This window comes from Bombus huntii, chromosome 13 (genome assembly GCF_024542735.1).
Source record: "Bombus huntii isolate Logan2020A chromosome 13, iyBomHunt1.1, whole genome shotgun sequence".
NCBI lineage: Eukaryota > Metazoa > Arthropoda > Insecta > Hymenoptera > Apidae > Bombus > Bombus huntii.
This window is the reverse complement of record NC_066250.1, coordinates 8387236-8404538: the sequence shown is the minus strand read 5'-3', so window position 1 is coordinate 8404538 and position 17303 is coordinate 8387236. Positions and strand designations below refer to the sequence as shown.

The following is a 17303-nucleotide window of genomic DNA, read 5'->3' as shown; positions in this document are numbered from 1 at the left end:
CAAACGCAAATAGACTGTATGCGACTGTCGAATGGATGAAAGGCTCACGAACTATCAATAAAGTTCATACTCCAGTGAATCATCAAATAAAACACCTACGTTCTTGTAATTAACATACAAATATACTTTATCACTGTTAAATTCAAAGATCAAAAATGCTCAATGAATAAACGAAGAAAAAACGGCCAGAAAACGTTGTTGTATATTAAGAGGTACCATTTTTTTTTTTTTTTTTTTTGAGAAATTTTGAACGATTCAGGTGACAGATGACAACAGGTACACTTTTTGTAAGTTTATTGATTTACTAGTTAGAAATATACATATATGTTTGTGCTAATTTGTATATCTGTGGACATAGTTAAAGAAATAAGACCCATCAAATACTGTACTTTGCATATTTTATATATTTCCGTAGACTATGCACATTCTATACATTTTTGCATCTTCTAATTTCCCGTAAATGCTTTTAAATGTTTATATAAATATAACATAGGCTCAATTAAGAATAATTAGAATTGCATTTGATGCTTTTCAATTAGAAGAATACAAATATAAAATTAGCGCTATATTATAAAAAAATATTTAATGTTTATTAATCTTATCGAATACAGTAAAACAAAGAAATCTGTACTAAATGATTTTGCTGTGAATTTAAAGTTAGAGAAATCTGAAAATGTAATACATTGAATAAAGAGTCAAATTTTGTAATTAATTCCAGGAAATATTTCGCGCGGAATGATATATGCGCATGCACGCTTTGGTAAATTATAGCATCATTTTAATTCATTTAACGGAAATCACAAATCGTCATAATGGAAGCTATAAGTGACGTAGCTACAATAGAACGTCCACATAAACTGTTGTTTGTTCGCTAAATAATTAAATTGACGACTTCGTGATTTGGAAAAATTCCACGTTGTTTGTACTGAATAAGTATCATTGTATCAGGCCGCTAAATTCACGGACATTTCCGGTTAATTTACAGGATACAGAGATATGGTATACATGTACCGTAATTAATTACGTCTCATGAATTTATTTGCCCAAAAATGTGTCCAATGGACCAGAGTAACGATGACCAAAAGCAACGAAACTGACATCTTCGATAATTTATTTTTTAGTTACGTTCGGAATATTGCGACAAATTCTGAAATTTTTATTTGTTAAAATGTACTTTATAACAATGATTTCGATCGATTCATTGTAATTTCGAATAATGCGCTATAATGATTAATACTTCATTTTTTTAACTGATTTTCACATAAATTCAAAATATAAATTAAAGCTTCTAAACCAAATGTTAAATTTGACAATTTTTATTTAGTCTATAACCAGCATTTTCTGTGCTTCGCTCATAGTACAATGAGAAATAATGAAACATGTAAAATAATGAAATAAATGAAAATAATGAAATAAAGAAAAGCCCTTGAATATGATTACGGAATTATAGAAGGTTTCAAAAACTGCTATTTTCTGCTTTCGGTTTAAGTCGGTTAGGGTTCGGTTTGGGGTTATAGTTAGTATTTATACATATATATTGCAGTTACATTATATCATTCCATTAATATACGATCTAACTAATCAAAACCAGATATGCCAAAAGCTTTGCATCAATGCAGATATTAAGGAGCTAATCCTAGGAATACCCAAATGAATTTGGAATAATCACATACGTTTTTACGTACTATGATTACATTTGGAACATATGTAGGACCTGTATAACTATAATTATACTGCTTCAACTCCTCAAAATTAATATTTGTATCAAATATTTAAACTGGCAAATGTTCAAAGCACAAAATTCTAAGTTTTCGAATTTTTCGATTCGTTATTATCAAATAATATCACGATTCTATTGCTTTTACGCATTAGATTACTACTTGGATCGTAACAAATTAATCACAACAGGTTAGATCGCGACAATGTCTTTATTTGAATTTAGAATTCAAATAAAGGGATTTGGATTCTAATAGCGCACAAACGGTGCAAGAAATTCCCACTTCTCACCTACAAAAACTGAAATTTCCCTCGGCTACGTAAAAAAGATAACTCGTAACTTAATATATGTATAGGTAACTCAAAAGAATTTTTATTTACAAACCAAAATTCGCAGAATAAAATTTGATGTTAACCACCATTATGAGCCTGTACTCCTGGAGGAGATCAAGTTTTTTCTTGGATAATTCCACGAAGGGAATAAAACCTTTTTTCCCTTCCATTTTTCAGCAAAATTGACGCGATGAAAACATTCTGAATACTTTAACGCGACGACGTGACATTTTCGTTTCACGAACGACTGTGTTAATGTATGTACGTCACATATGTACATATCGTGGTTGCTTTCCTTTTTATGCTTTACTCCCTCTAGGGAAAGTACGAATACGTGGAATTAAGCGAAAAAAGTAAGTCCGCAGACTGATTCAGCCGAAGGAAAACGATCGCCACGATCTTTCGTATAAGAAAAGAATTATTAGAAGGACAAGGAAACTCGGTCCATCCACCGAGGGTTGAACTTTGATGGACGACTGAAACGTGCACTGACCAATAATTTTTTTTCCCTCAGTCGATCTGATAATTTGAATTCCTTCTTTGGGGACTGGGACCTCTCAAAAGGATCAAGAAATGTGGAACTGGAATGCAAAGTTTGGATGGCTATAAAATATACAGTGACGATCTTGTGAGAAATAAACAGGGTGTCCTATATTTTACTGTACAAACTTTATCCGTGTATTCTATGGATGAAAATGGGACTAAAATGTCAAGTAACGAAAGGTCGATTAGTGCTTCATTATTCATGTTATAACGAAAATATGAAAGGCGACAAATATGTAGGTACGTCGAACTTCTTCCTCTTAGTTTTAATACAGGATAGGGCAAGATACATAATGTTTATGGTACGTGTTGGTATAAAGTACATAAGAGCCGCTTAATGAAAAAGTGCTACAAGTAAAAAGGAATTGATTATTGGATAATGAGGAATAAAGTAAAAATTTTGCAGGGAGTTGAGCAAGCGATTCTCACTTATTCTACTATCCATCGAAAACTAATGAAGATATACCACTTCTGCAGTAAACAGAATAAAGGTTGCGTTTTCAAGATGTGGTGTTAAGCCAAATAGTAAAAAATTTCACTTACACCACTTTTGCATTAAACGGCGTATTTATTTGTTGCTTTTGCGCATGATTCTATCGTACTTACACGCAAAGAAATTAGGCAAAGTCATCGTGAAATTCGGTCTACAGTAAATTCAATATAACGCCGATGACTTCACATTCATAAAGATAGACGACATTTCGAAATGCACACGTAAGTATAGATAAAATAAAACTTACATATACAGATTTGGTTTTCACATTTTTATGATAACTTTCTAATGAAGCATTCATTTAACTTTTTGCTACATGCCATTTTAGTTTTATTTTTATTCGCAGAGCATACTGGCAAAGTTTATACACTAAAGTGCGGGACGCTATGTATGTTGCGTGAGTTGTAAATCGCCGTATAAAACGAATGATGAAGGAAAGATTCAGTGGCTCAAACTAGACGTAGTCAAAGTATAATAAAATCGCATTAGTGATTCCGCTTTTTAGAGGCGCCCTTTTTATTTTTAAGCTAACTCTACGTATAGGATTTTAATGCTTGTTGTAGATAAAGTTTTTAATAAAAACTTATGAAGGAAATTGCAGGTTGTAGAAATGGATTAAGGAATTTTTATTTGGCATTTCTCAGACAAGTTTTAACAACTTTAGATGTAATTTCACAATTTTCTCTCATGAGTGACACATCGTCAAAAAGTTTTTAAATTATAAGTTCGTTGATACGTTTACAGGAATTTTTTCTAATAATCGCCTGAAAACGCAATATAAGCGGTTTTATTATTTGCTTGTGCTTCGAGTTGATTGCAAAATCTCCAGAATGTCTGAGAAAATTTCAAGCAAAAAATTTGCTGAGGCATGAGAAGTATTTGCGCGTTCCAACTTTTCTACATAATACTCTCGTGGCATACCTGTGCGTGCACCTGCGAGAATGGCGAAAGTCATTAAGCTCTATTTTTTATGACACCCATTTCTGGTCGTAGTCGCGTGAATTATGAAGATGTTGAACACTGAAGCGTACAAAACTTCGTGGAACCATGATCTACACAGAGATCTGTGAGTTGCTGCAAGTTGACTATCTTGAAAAGCGACGAGAGCAACGATTTTTTTTATTATTATTATTTATCTATTTTTTTACGTATTTTTTACATTGTTTGTATTTTACCATTAAATTACATACACACTCATAATCTAATAATCGCTGTATTTACCACCATTCGTTATTAAATTATTTAACAAACCATTACTTGTAAGTTATCCACACTGTGTTTATAAGAACTTTGTCTGAAGAATTTGCCCGTCAACTTCCAATTAAAACTGCTGTAATATATCCTTGTCAGTATTCCTTGCCAGTGATAGAATTCTCCTGTACCAGATCAGAGAATTGAGGTAGTAAAACTTCCAAGCGACCACTGCACGATTCAAGATCCACGTTCTTCTTCCTCCGTTTTACTTTTTCTCCTTTCTTCGAGTTGAAACGAATTCTCGATTTAAGAGATTCGATCGAAAAGGATGGAACGTTAACGATACCTCGTTTGCTTTGTAAGAGTAAGTACAGATCGCTCGTTGAGAAGAGATTAAAAGCCCATTCTCGCTGTCTGTCTGGGAGATTTAAGTCAGCCTCAAGCTCAGTACGCGAAATCGTTCGCAAAACAAAAAGATTCCCGTCAAGCTGTTATAAATCTATCGAACGGAAAAATCGTTCGATTGGCAAATGTTCATCAACTGAGCAGCAATTACGAAATAGGAACTCAATAAATTTTTCTCTTGAGAATACAAACTGTACACGATTAAGCGGGGATCTTTAAAGTGGTCTAAAATGAAAAACATATAAGAGAAAATTAAATGGCTCGAGATACTTTTAGTTATTTATACAAGTAACTTTCGATTAAAGTAATTGCAATATCGGATTGGATTCAGTTCGTTTAAATTTAAATACACGAACTTTTCGATATAGATCAGTTTCTTTAGGTTCTTTAAAGGGATAGATCAAGTTAATGTTTAAAAAATACCAAATTTCTTAGGAGATTATTTTTAAGTGGAAAGAATTTATTTACACGATTTTTCAATTTTTCACCGGAATAACTTTGAGATAAAAATATAAAAGCAATTTGCGTCGAAAGTAATAAAATAGTAACACATTGGAGCAAAAATAAACTTTTTCACGGAGAAATGGTATTTCATTCATTTATAGGTCAAATAAAAATTAAAGTATTAAGTAAAATGGTTTTATGGAACAGAACGATCTTCCCATTTAATCAAAGATTCGAATAAAGGAATTACGATTAAATTCTTGCAATTAATCGTATTTTTTCTACATCATAATGCATGAACGATGATTGTCTTTTTTGAAAAAAATTGTTAAGAATCCTCCGTTTCGCAATACGGGAACAGAGGTTTTTGCCTCCAATTATTTTCCAGCGATTCATTTGCTCGCCCTTCATTTATTCCCGCGTTCACATGGCATTAAGGATTTCTTTTGTTCCTTACTTGATTCTCTTCTGAAACGCACAGGATGCTGCGTCGCTATGGAATTCTATTCTACGAGTTTTTCTTTTCTCCTATCGGAGGAATAAACACAACCACATTCGAAATTGTGCCATGGAATTGTTATTGAAAAATAGTTTTTTTCGTTTTTCGCATTTCCATACAAATTGGAAGTGTTGCCGCATTTTCGTTAGAAACAATGTGAAAAATAAATGGTCGAATAACTGGTTTTGATGAAAAGAATTTTTGTAGAATATTGTAGATGCTGGAATAAAGAAAAAATCACTATGTTCAAACAAGATAAATCTTCCTACGTTGATTGCTAGTAGAACGATAGAATAGAAGTTTTAATGAAAATGTAGAAAAATTAATCAAATCGTGGATTACTGTTGTTAATGAACATTTTATGGATGTTCAAGTGGAAAAGTAATTATTTATGAAAATGTAAAACGTAAAATTCTAAACGTTGTTCCACATAATTAATAAAACACTTAAATAGCGTTAAACTTAATTAATTATGACAAAAATACTGTATAGAATTTCTTGATAGAAACACAGGGAGAACAAAGCGCTTCATGAATCTCACTTCATGTATCGAATTAAATGTCTGGAAGAAATTCTTCACTTAAATTCTACTAAAGCTCTCAGGTAATCGTAAAGAAAAGTATTACCCTACAAAATGTTTCAATATAAACATACAAGAAATAAAACACTTTGTATGAATTTTAATAGATTATTATCATTAGACAATTCTTTCATAGGTACTCAACTCAACAAGAAGCTATGGTGCTTAAAAATTCTGAATTTTTATATCGTAATAAAGCCGAATAAAAATTCTTAATAAAGTGTCGATTTAATTCTTAATAAAGATACGGCGATATAAAACAATATATATTATAAGAATAAACATAAAAATTTTTAAATCATTAATATGAAATTAATGTTCATGAGCATTAAAATAATGAACAATCTAATGCTAAAGTAAAATACAATAATTTACAAAGACACGGTGCAAAATCCCTTAATTGGAACACAAGAAAATCGAAGCGACTGTCGAGACCATCTGTTTCACGCATATACATACGTACATATGTATGATCAGGCGGGCGTGATTATCTGGATTTGGGATTGAGCAAGTTACAACAGCACGTGTTCTCGAAGACGGCCTAGACGTCAGCAATTTGAATTACAAGCAATTAGGACGAGGAACTACCGTAAATACATAATACAATATTTAATGATATATGCATCTAATAGCAGGGAATTCTGTATGTCGTACGTCCTTCTTTTTCACGATACTTTCGACAATAGCGCTCTAAAAATAACTCGGATGAAGTTCGCATAGAGTTCAATCGATGGCCAATTATCGACGACAGAACGCGTTCGACAACTGAAATTCTTTGAAAAGAACATAGGGATCTGATTGAACATCGAATGTGCCATCAGCAGAGAATAAAACATAGTATCTATACGTTCCATACCAATATGCTTCATCAAAAGAAAACGCCATTTGTGTTCTAAATGTATCCTAGCGATCGTATGCTTCTACAAAGCATCACGTGGGAGTTTTTGTTGCCTAAATAGATTAACCATTTTAGCTGCAACGACAATTGTAGACAATTTTTTCAAATAATTCACTTGAATTGGTTTTATGGTGACTGTGAACTAATTTTGATAAAAGAGACAGAGTTTCTTTTTTACAGCAAATCTTACGCTATTCTAACAAATTATTTTATTAATTGTAAAAAGAAGAATTATAGAAAGAAATTAATTGTAGTGAGTAAAAAGCTTCGTGTTTCAGTATGTAACATCAATGAAGATATAGATCATGTTCATTAAAAATATTTCAATAAGAGATATGTATGTATATATATGTTTTTAAATTTCAGAAAAATCTTTTATTAAAATAGAGAGGAAGAAGAAAGAGCTGAGGAAAATATTAATAAATATTGAGACTATTTTTTAAAAAGTAGCAAATTTGTTGACTGTCAAAAATATATAAACTCAAGCATTTTATACCAATAGTTCAAACGTTCCATAATCTTAGAAACTTACAAGAATTAGAATGTTATCAGTTTTTTCAAAAATTTAGTTTAGATAAAAAGGTTGCTTCTAAGAATAATTAGATGGAAGTTGCATTCATCCCCGATAGATAACCAGAATTAACATGAGAATTAAAAATTCATTGTGATTCTACATTTATACAATTCTTCATTAATCTCGTGACACTTGTTCATCGACATCTTCATTAATCAAGATAACACGACTACTGGTCTGCACGGGATATTTAGCTCAGTCCAATCCACGTTCCCGACGGGATTAAAGCGTCAAATTGCTTCGACGGAGTGTTAATCAACATTTACCGTAGTACTTTAATTAGAAACATACTCATAAGTATCGTTTCATTTATAGAGCTAGCCAACTGTCTAAAGTCATTTGCAAACAGAGAGCACCGAGAGCGAAACACGTGCATTCCGTTATCAATCTGTTCTGCCTTATCGAGGAACTGACAGATACTATGAAATACTGTGAAATTGATTTGTAGTAGCTGACAGTACCTTGAATTTGATCAAACCGAGTAAATTAACGATTAGTTAATAACTACATGCAATAGTTACTACCTTTTATGAGGTGAGCAGACTGTGAATTTAAATGACATCATTAAAAGACACAGCAGTGGTATATAAGTTTTTCCACCAAGAAGAAGAACCTTCTTCATGCAATTATAATTAGAAATTTAAAAGAATCTTTTTAATCCAAATTATAATTTAGAAATGAAAGAATCTGCAGATAAGGATCTTGCCATTTATCAAAATAATTCTATTATTGCATACACCTCTTTTGCATACACTTGCATTTATCAACACTTCTGTTATTGCATACTTTCAAATACCAATTTGATCCTGTAGTAATATTTTATTATACGCCTAGTTATGCAATTTTAAGAAATAAACTTGCGATTCGATTTATTTTTAATTAATTATTTTAACTATTAAATTGAGTAATAGGTTCATTCGCGTTTTCTTGAAACAGCGTATCAAGTATCGTCATCTTCATATAAAATTTCTTTATATATAGTAAATTAATAGTAAATTATTAAATGTTACTATTAAGAAGTGTTTTATCCCATTTCTCTGCGAATTTATATCTTTTATGAAACAATTAGAATATGGTATTTTTCCATTTTTTAAATAATTTTTGTAATCTTCTTTGAAATATGAACATTAGCGAGAAGTAAGTGAAATTATTATTCAATCTAACATTTTTAATTTTAATCTTGAAAAAAATAAGCAGATGTCTGATAATCTTGGACGATAAATATACATGAATATCGCAGAATAATCATGCTGCATTATCTGGTTACTGTTGAAGGTAGATTAACAAAGGAACTCAGAAATATTATGTTTCGAATATTTATTGCTTTTTTTTTATGGTAACACTGTCGTTCACAATAAGAATTGTCTGCTTCTGTCCCCAGAGACGCGTACACTTTTTTTTATCTGAATATGTGATGGAAAATTTCTTTCGTATTGCCATTCGAGAGATTCAATTATTTTAATGCAATGTTTAGGTTTACAAAAAATGTAAGAAATGGGTTTTTTAATGTTTCTTGATGAACGCATTGTTTTCGACACCCAGTTCAGTATGTCAAGCTTTCAAGCAATATCTTTCTTTTTTGATAATATTTGGTAGCTGTATTATACTTTTCTTGCTCCTTTCAATGAACCAATCTAAAGTATAAAAAATCTATAGTTAATAGTAATCTAGCTAATAGTAATCTGTTGTTCAAATTGTTAAGAAGAATTTAATTCATTAAGATTCAGTGTTGTCTTAACGTAACATTTTATATGCAACTTTCTTTTAGTCAATTTATATTATTGAATTATATTTCCTAATATTGTGGCTATGAAAAAGAATACCTTTCTCCTCTATTTCTTTTCTCATTCAGATCCTGGAGTTTTACAGAGTTTGAAAAAAATGCAGTTCTTTGGAAGAAAATAAATCTTATTCTAAATCGTAGAAGTTGCGCTATATAGTGTATTTTTAACATTATGATTATAAAAGAATTTCAAAAATTTGCTTAATATTTCTTCCTCCGCCGTTTCTTTTCTCATCCAAATTCCACAACTTTATGGAGTTTGAAATAGTTTATAAAATTCTTAAGAATATACAATCTTTTTCCAACTACAGAAATTTCTTTTGGTATTTCTGACTTATGTAATAATATTCTATAACTATGATATTACTGAGTTACGTAATTAACATCTTTCACCAATATAACGTTTAGCCAACTCTCACACATTCATGCATAATGACTTAAGAAACACTATTCGCCACTTAATGGATTAAACCACTTTCCAACCAAGTCACATCAAACCACAAGAAACTTTAATTAACGTAGAAAGTATCTTCTTGAAAGAATCGAGTTAATCAGCTCTTGGGAGTAAATTATATCACGTCACGTTTATCTTCCAATAACCGAGCAACGAGAGGTATTCGGTTCTTCTGATACTTTTTCATTCTCACGAAATCTTTTGATTCTATCAATTTATCCAGTAACAGACTTCCGACGTGCCTATTCCCAAAAGCGAACCGAAATGAGCTTCATTCCGTAGGATTCAATCCTATCAATCGTGCAATCCCTTTCGTCGATAAAGATACTGGTGAAACCTTCCAATACCAATCGTTCCAATGGGCATTTAGTTACGAACGCATTAAGCCAGGATGCGTGTTTGGAAGTTCCAGTCACGATTTGTGTTCAAGACGACGGTCGTCGCGACGAGAAGGAAAAAAACTATCTTTGTTAGATAGGATTCCCGTGAATTAAGTAGAAGCATATCCTGGAAAATAGTTTGATCAGGTTCGTGGAATTTATTTGATGTTATTGAGAGGACTATGCTATGAGAACCAGGCGATGAGAGAAATGAGAACCGAGAAATGGACGATGAAATTGCGAAAGGAATGACTATTGTTAAATTAATGTAAGAGTTGCTTGAATTTCAATAATCCATCCTATACTACCTTGCAATAATCTATAATCCTATACTATGATAGTAAAATATGATAGTAAAATATAGAAAGGATAATTTCATGAAACAGTAGTTTGGGGATTATTGCGCGGCATTGAAACGATAATGTGTCGTTTCGAGAGATTGTGTTTCGAAAGTTGCTTTGGGAACTAGTATTAATCGTACGTACATCAAGTTGACAATGTTGTTATGTCCTAATCCTATCCAAAATATTACACAATGAATTTGGTTCACAAACTGTCTATGAAGTCTTTGCTATAACTTTGCTAAACAAATTAAATATCAATCAGTATAAATGCGTTTATCCCCTCCATCCGCCAAAAAAAGGAAAATAAAACCATAAAAATACAAAATGGTCTTTGGAGTTGTGCCAATCAATCAAAGCTGCATATAGCTAGATATAACGTAACACTCGCAGATGCAAGAAATCTAATGGCAATATTCCAAACCTAACTGGCCAATGGTTAGGGTTTAGTATCCGTCCCAACAATGCGGATTTAATGGCAAGAGTCCTAGTAATGCGGCTACATTCCGAAATTTCGAAAATGATCAATATTTGCTCGAATATTCAGCTCGATGATACGTCGTGATTAATAACTTCGATAACGATCGTAATAGTAGATAGTTAATTAAAAATTCCACGAAAGTAGATTTGCATCTATTACATGATTTCGATGGTTTAACGATGGTTCTCTCGTGATCTTGATTATATAACTTCCATTATATAATCTATTAGTAGAACTGAGTGTCAATGATTTCGGCAATGGCTTATGATCTTTATTATTTATTATATATTATTCATTATTACAATACAGATATTCATGGAAATCTATATTTTCGTCAACGTAACTCAAGAAGTAAAACTTAATTTTATGACGCGTTTCAAAATAATATTATGTCCTTTTCGTTTGACATCTAAATCGAATGCGTGAATGAAATTCTTTTAGTGGTGGTTTCAAAAAATAGCTATCCATTCTAAAGGATATATTGTAATTCAAAAATATATAAATTATTAAGTTAATTATTCTTTTCGAAAAACAATAATCGTATCTAGATTTAACAGGAACTTGTTCCATCCATTAAATTTCGAAATGAATGTCGTACTATGAATATTGTATACGTTATGTACATTCTTCAAATTTGTGCGACTTTCTCATAAATACTCGAATATCCGCAGTTTAATTCTTGAAAATGGAATTCAGAAATTGAAACGAAGGAGCTCGTATTCTTCCTAATCTTTATTCATTAATACTAGAACTGAAATAATGAAATCAAACAAACTTTATTCTTTTCAATTTGCAATCGTTAATAGTAAACTTCGAAGACTGAAATCAAAATAAGTTTATTCTCGTCAATCTTTAATTATCATTAATAATACAATTTAAAGACAGAACTGAAGAAAGTTTTATTCTTTTCAATCTCCACTTCCATTTCTTTGAGTAAACTAATTTTTCTACCGGACTAAACCTATATAGTCCAAATTACGTCTACGTTAAGTTAACAAATAATCCATAATATATCCAAACTTACTATGCTACGTTTGCTTTCAGGACCAGGATATGTTCGTCACGGAAGGCAGGTGATGCGGCGGAACAACGGTTGGTTGGCCGTCCTGGCCGTTTCACTATTGCTGTCGATTCTACGTAACAGCTTAGCGGGTGAACGTTATCCGCTCGATTATGGTAACGCCAAGCTGCCGGTTAACCACAGCAAAACCACTTACGGAACTTACAACTCCAACAAACCATCTTTAGACTCGCGGAAATACTTAAATCCTTCATCAGTTCCAATTTCATCAAAATCATCGACCTCGACAACAACACCACTACAATCTCATTTGCACATCAATAAGAAAAATACTATCTTGTCGAAAGGCGAGACGAAAGCAATAACACGGCGAGCTACGAAGCTCAAAGATATAAATCTGCCTGGTGAAAACTTCAATAACTATTGGTCGATCCATGACGATCTTCGCCAATCCAAACTCGTCGATCCCAACGAACGATCTCGTAACGTTCGAGCAAGCGAGTCTAGTGAACAAGTTGCCGAAGGATCGAACAGTCTCAGCTTGGAAATTCCCGAACAACCGCGTTTATCCTCCTGGATACCTCGCGGCGCGATAAAGAACATATCCAGGCGGATCAACCGCGTGAGACTGCCTGAATCGTCTAAGACGCGAGAACATAAAACGACGACGGAGGCGATTCGAAGAGGAAGCGTGCTGCTGGACAAAGGATATCCGTATTACGATCACGTCAGGGCGATTTCGCACGATGACGACTCGTTGACGACTTCCGAAGGGCAGATCAAAGGCGTTAAAAAACGGAAACGTTCAATGAGAGATTCTCATCAAAGAAAAACATCTGATAAAGCGAATGCCTTGCAAATTATACCAAATATTAGTCCAGGGGAGACTTTCAAGGATTCAAAGAGCCAAGATGAGAGACAGAAAGTCATTAAGAAACGATTTTTAACTGGCTACTCTGTGTTTTCCGTTTCTCTCAATAGAAAGTTAAATGGGAATTTGAAAGTGAATAAATTGATTACTGCAAGAAAATCGAAAGGTAGACGCGAGAATGGTAAGAAGAGATTTAGACGATCGGTCCGGTATGTGAAAAAGAAACCGAGTCGAAACATAAATCTCGGGCCGCGGTATGCCCCACGTGATTCCAGGCTTTCGAATAGCGATCCACGAAATGACATATTCAAGACAGGACGCGGTAACCATCATTCTTCGAGAGCCGAGGGTTTCCGGCACCATTCAGCGTCTCATAAATCAATGGCTGCGCGCCGTCACGCGGAGAATACACGCGAATTTAATGGAATCTCGCCGAAACAGAGATCAACGATAGGACACGACGACCTAGGAGACAAAGGCACCTATTCTTCTTCGATTCGAGAGAAGAGGAATTTCGTTTTAGCCGGTGATACTACCGATTCATTGCCTGAAGACGAAACTTTGGACAATGTTACTTTCCATGGAACAATGAAGAGTTCTTTGGAGAATGAGATAAACAACCACGAGGGAAATATCGTGGAAGAATTGAAGTATGATTTGGTTCAAGATAATTTCACAGAAAATTTGATCGATCAAAGGAAACACAAGTTAGAAGAATTGGATGGAAATAATACAAAAGTACACGCAGTTACTTCAAAGTTGAGGAGTGAATCACATTCAAAAAGACATAATTTCAGTATAGATTCAATTAACAGAACAAAATTGGAAGAATCCAGTGCATCGAGTGGGAATTATTCAAATTTAGTAGCAAATATTTTAACATCGAGTAACGAATCCAGTTTAAGGGGCGATGATGTAAATCCGGTTTCAGTTAACAGAACAAAATTAGAAGAATCAAATGTTGAAATTTATTCACACCTAGATTTAATTAACCAAGCAACATTAGAAGACGCAAATACATCAAAAGGTAATTATTCACGCTTAATGACAAGTATCTTCACATTAACCAATAAGTCTGATTCAATAAACCACGATACAAATCCAGATTCAATAAACAAATTATTGGTAAAATCGTATATTCCAAATAGAAATTATTCAAAGACGGATACATTAAAGGCAAGCAATGAATATTCTTCCACAATCCAAGACACAAGTGTAAACTCGATTGACAAAATAGAATTGAAGAAATCGCTAAATAACCAAAAATTTGCATCAACAGCACCTACCACAATTAATTCGCGATTAAACACGGACACTCGAAATTCAAACAACGAATCTGTGTTAATGAGTCCGAATTCGAACAACGATCTAATTGATGGAATGGAATTAGACGCGTCGTGGGCGGAGATTGACGAGAACCAGGAAGGCGCTATTCAGACAGGCGAGGAAGAAAGGTCTACGCTAAGTAGCGTGACAAAGGAGTCTGAGAACGTATTCGTGAATTCACCACGCGGCTCGGTTACGGCTCAAAGGAATTCCACGCATCTAAGGCACGATATGAACAGTCTAGCCGAAGGAAGCTTTGTCTTCAAGAGCAATGGCCTCTTCCAGGTTACCGGAAGGAACGCTAACGATCCATTCAGTAACTCGTCAACGATGCAACACGGAAGAAAAATGGCCGAGAATTTCAACGTAAATACACTGCCTGATCAATTACTTGTAAATAATGAGAAACAAACTGAGTCGAAGCTGTCTTTGATACCATTTCAACCACCAAATGTGTCTAAAACCGTTACTTTTAAGGAAGAAGAAAACACCAGTAGTAGAAGCAATGATAAAGTGGTCTCAAAAAGTAGTAAAATCAATGATAAAGCGGTCTCTGTATCAGACAGCCAGGAATCGAGATCAATCGGGCACGACGAAGGAAAAAGTAACCAACGACGGCTTAATGGTTCCCTAATCGTTCTCGGAAAAGACAAATCTGTTGGCTCGAGACCTATAGAGCTGCTGGATCAAAATACTCCGACGAACATCGACGAAATTAAGGCTAATGAACCGACCATAAGATCTTCCTTGAAAAATGACAAAGGAGCCGACGAGTTGGCTGATGAAACTACGAAAGACGTTAATCCTGTCGAAAGGGGAAAAAAGACCGTGGACAATCCTAAAGATCGAGTGTCAGAAGATTCTACCACCTTGAGCACAATTCTAATCAACGATCGTTTTTCAAAAGAACGAAAGTCCAGATCGTCGAAAATTGGAACCTCCACGAAGCTTAGACGTGATTTCACTATGGAGGTCGAGGGCACGGTAGTTAGCGAAACTTCCACGTCGATACTGAATAAACATGGGGTTGGTCAAAACAACGTTCCGACCCTAAACATTGATCCCATGCTGTCAGAAGCTGGTAACGATACAACTGCCGCTTCGCAAGTTACGTTGAACGATTCATTGAAATTTGTCTCGAGGAATTCGTCCATCGTACTGACCTTAATGGATCAAACTACAAAGGATTATTTTCTTGCTACAAACAACGTAATGCTTTCATCGACTGAAGTCGATCAAATGCAAATGGACATCGAAACGTCGACTATTTCGTTAAGTAACGACGAGGATCAGTTATTGAGTTTCGATACGATCGTCACGTCATTGGAACCAAATGACGAAGACTCTCGTGTGACGATGGAAGATGTGCCTTTACGTAATATGGATAATTCCTCGCACAAATTGCAATCGGAGGAACCTCCGTGGCCAGTTAAACACAGCGCTGTGGTAGAAGGTGATTTAGTGTTGGGTGGTTTGATGATGGTGCACGAGAGAGAGGACTACTACACTTGCGGTCCAGTGATGCCACAGGGTGGTGTCCAAGCACTCGAGGCTATGTTGTATACCTTAGACACACTCAACGATCGTGAAATCGTGCCCGGTGTCAAAATTGGTGCACATATTCTCGACGATTGCGACAAGGATACATATGGCTTGGAAATGGCTGTAGATTTCATCAAAGGTACGTACATGCACGTGTTTATTTGTTTACTGATTGAGGACTGCTGATTAATTTATACTCGGTACCATTAGTAATTAATAGCGTGATTGACGGATGGAGCTTATTAGAGATTCGAAGTGTTTATTCGGTTCGATTGATTACATCAACGTCATCGACCCATTAGGCGAGTGTCGTTTATAGATACAATTCCATTAGGAGATATTGGTTAAATTATCTGTATGTAAAGTGCATTGAAAGTGCATTGAAATAGATTCTTTATAGAAATTTCTAAAACATGTTCGATCAATAAATTCTTCATGAAACGTTATTAGGTGAATTAGATAATAGAAAAAGAAATTTTTAAGTAAACACACCCTTCATTTGTAGGTAGATAAAAATTTGTGTAACAATCGATAGAGAGCAGATCAATTATATATAAAAATGTCGAAATATTTCGAAAGATAGATTCGACTAATTTCGTATCATGGAGTTTCTAAGAATCGAAAGAAACTTTAAGCTCGGGAAAATCTTTTGGAAAAAGTGTATTAATAATTTTAATTATAAATACGGAATTATATGTAACTTTGATAATCTTCGTAATCACCAAGAGAATTATTACATTAAACTACGAGTTTGGATATTGGTTCTATTTGAATAGGAAAAAAAAAATTATTTTTTAGATATGCAGCTGAAACATTATTCAGAACTTGTCTGCTTCTGAGCGACCCTGAAAATGTTATCTCGTCGAGTAATAAATAGAAGTGCTTACAAATTACTTCTCGAGAAACTTTTTCCATATCTTTAGCAATACTTCGCAAGAGAGCGTTAAAAGGGAGAAACATCGTATGGCAAATTCGTCTTTCGGGTTCAACTTTCCATGAGAAACAAGAGAAGAAGCTTGCATCCCATTTAATTTCATTCACTTCGCAAATACGAAAAGTTCCGTCGAAATTGGTAGTAGAAAACCTGACGAAGGACTACCAACAATTGAATAAAATCACCGTTTAATCTAAATTTTATTGAGTGCCATTGGAAACCACACGGGAAAAATATGACAAGTTCTAACTTTCATGTCACTTAATGGCTAAAGAAAACTATGAAACAGTATAAAAAAGGAATAATCTGCTAGATTCTTTTATTTCTATAAGAAATAATTCTTTCGAAAATTATTAACAAATTCACAGTATGCTGTAAAGAACGAATAATATTAGTTTGGTTAATTACTCTGCGCAACTAATGTTATCAACATTTTTTTAATGTTTGTGAAGCGGACAAAGACACAAATTTAATCCCAAAATCAAATGCAA

The 17303-nt window shown here is 33.8% G+C and overlaps 1 protein-coding gene across 2 annotated transcripts in view; it reads left to right on the top strand.

Moving 5' to 3' along the window:
* Window positions 1-17303, top strand: part of LOC126872355 (uncharacterized) — a 327311-nt gene that overhangs the window by 131799 nt on the left and 178209 nt on the right. For both annotated transcript variants that reach the window (XM_050632210.1, XM_050632211.1), the window contains one exon: window positions 12163-16017. In XM_050632210.1, coding sequence (XP_050488167.1) covers window positions 12195-16017 — 3823 coding nt within the window. In that variant the 5' untranslated portion in view covers window positions 12163-12194. The remainder of the gene's footprint in view (window positions 1-12162; window positions 16018-17303) is intronic.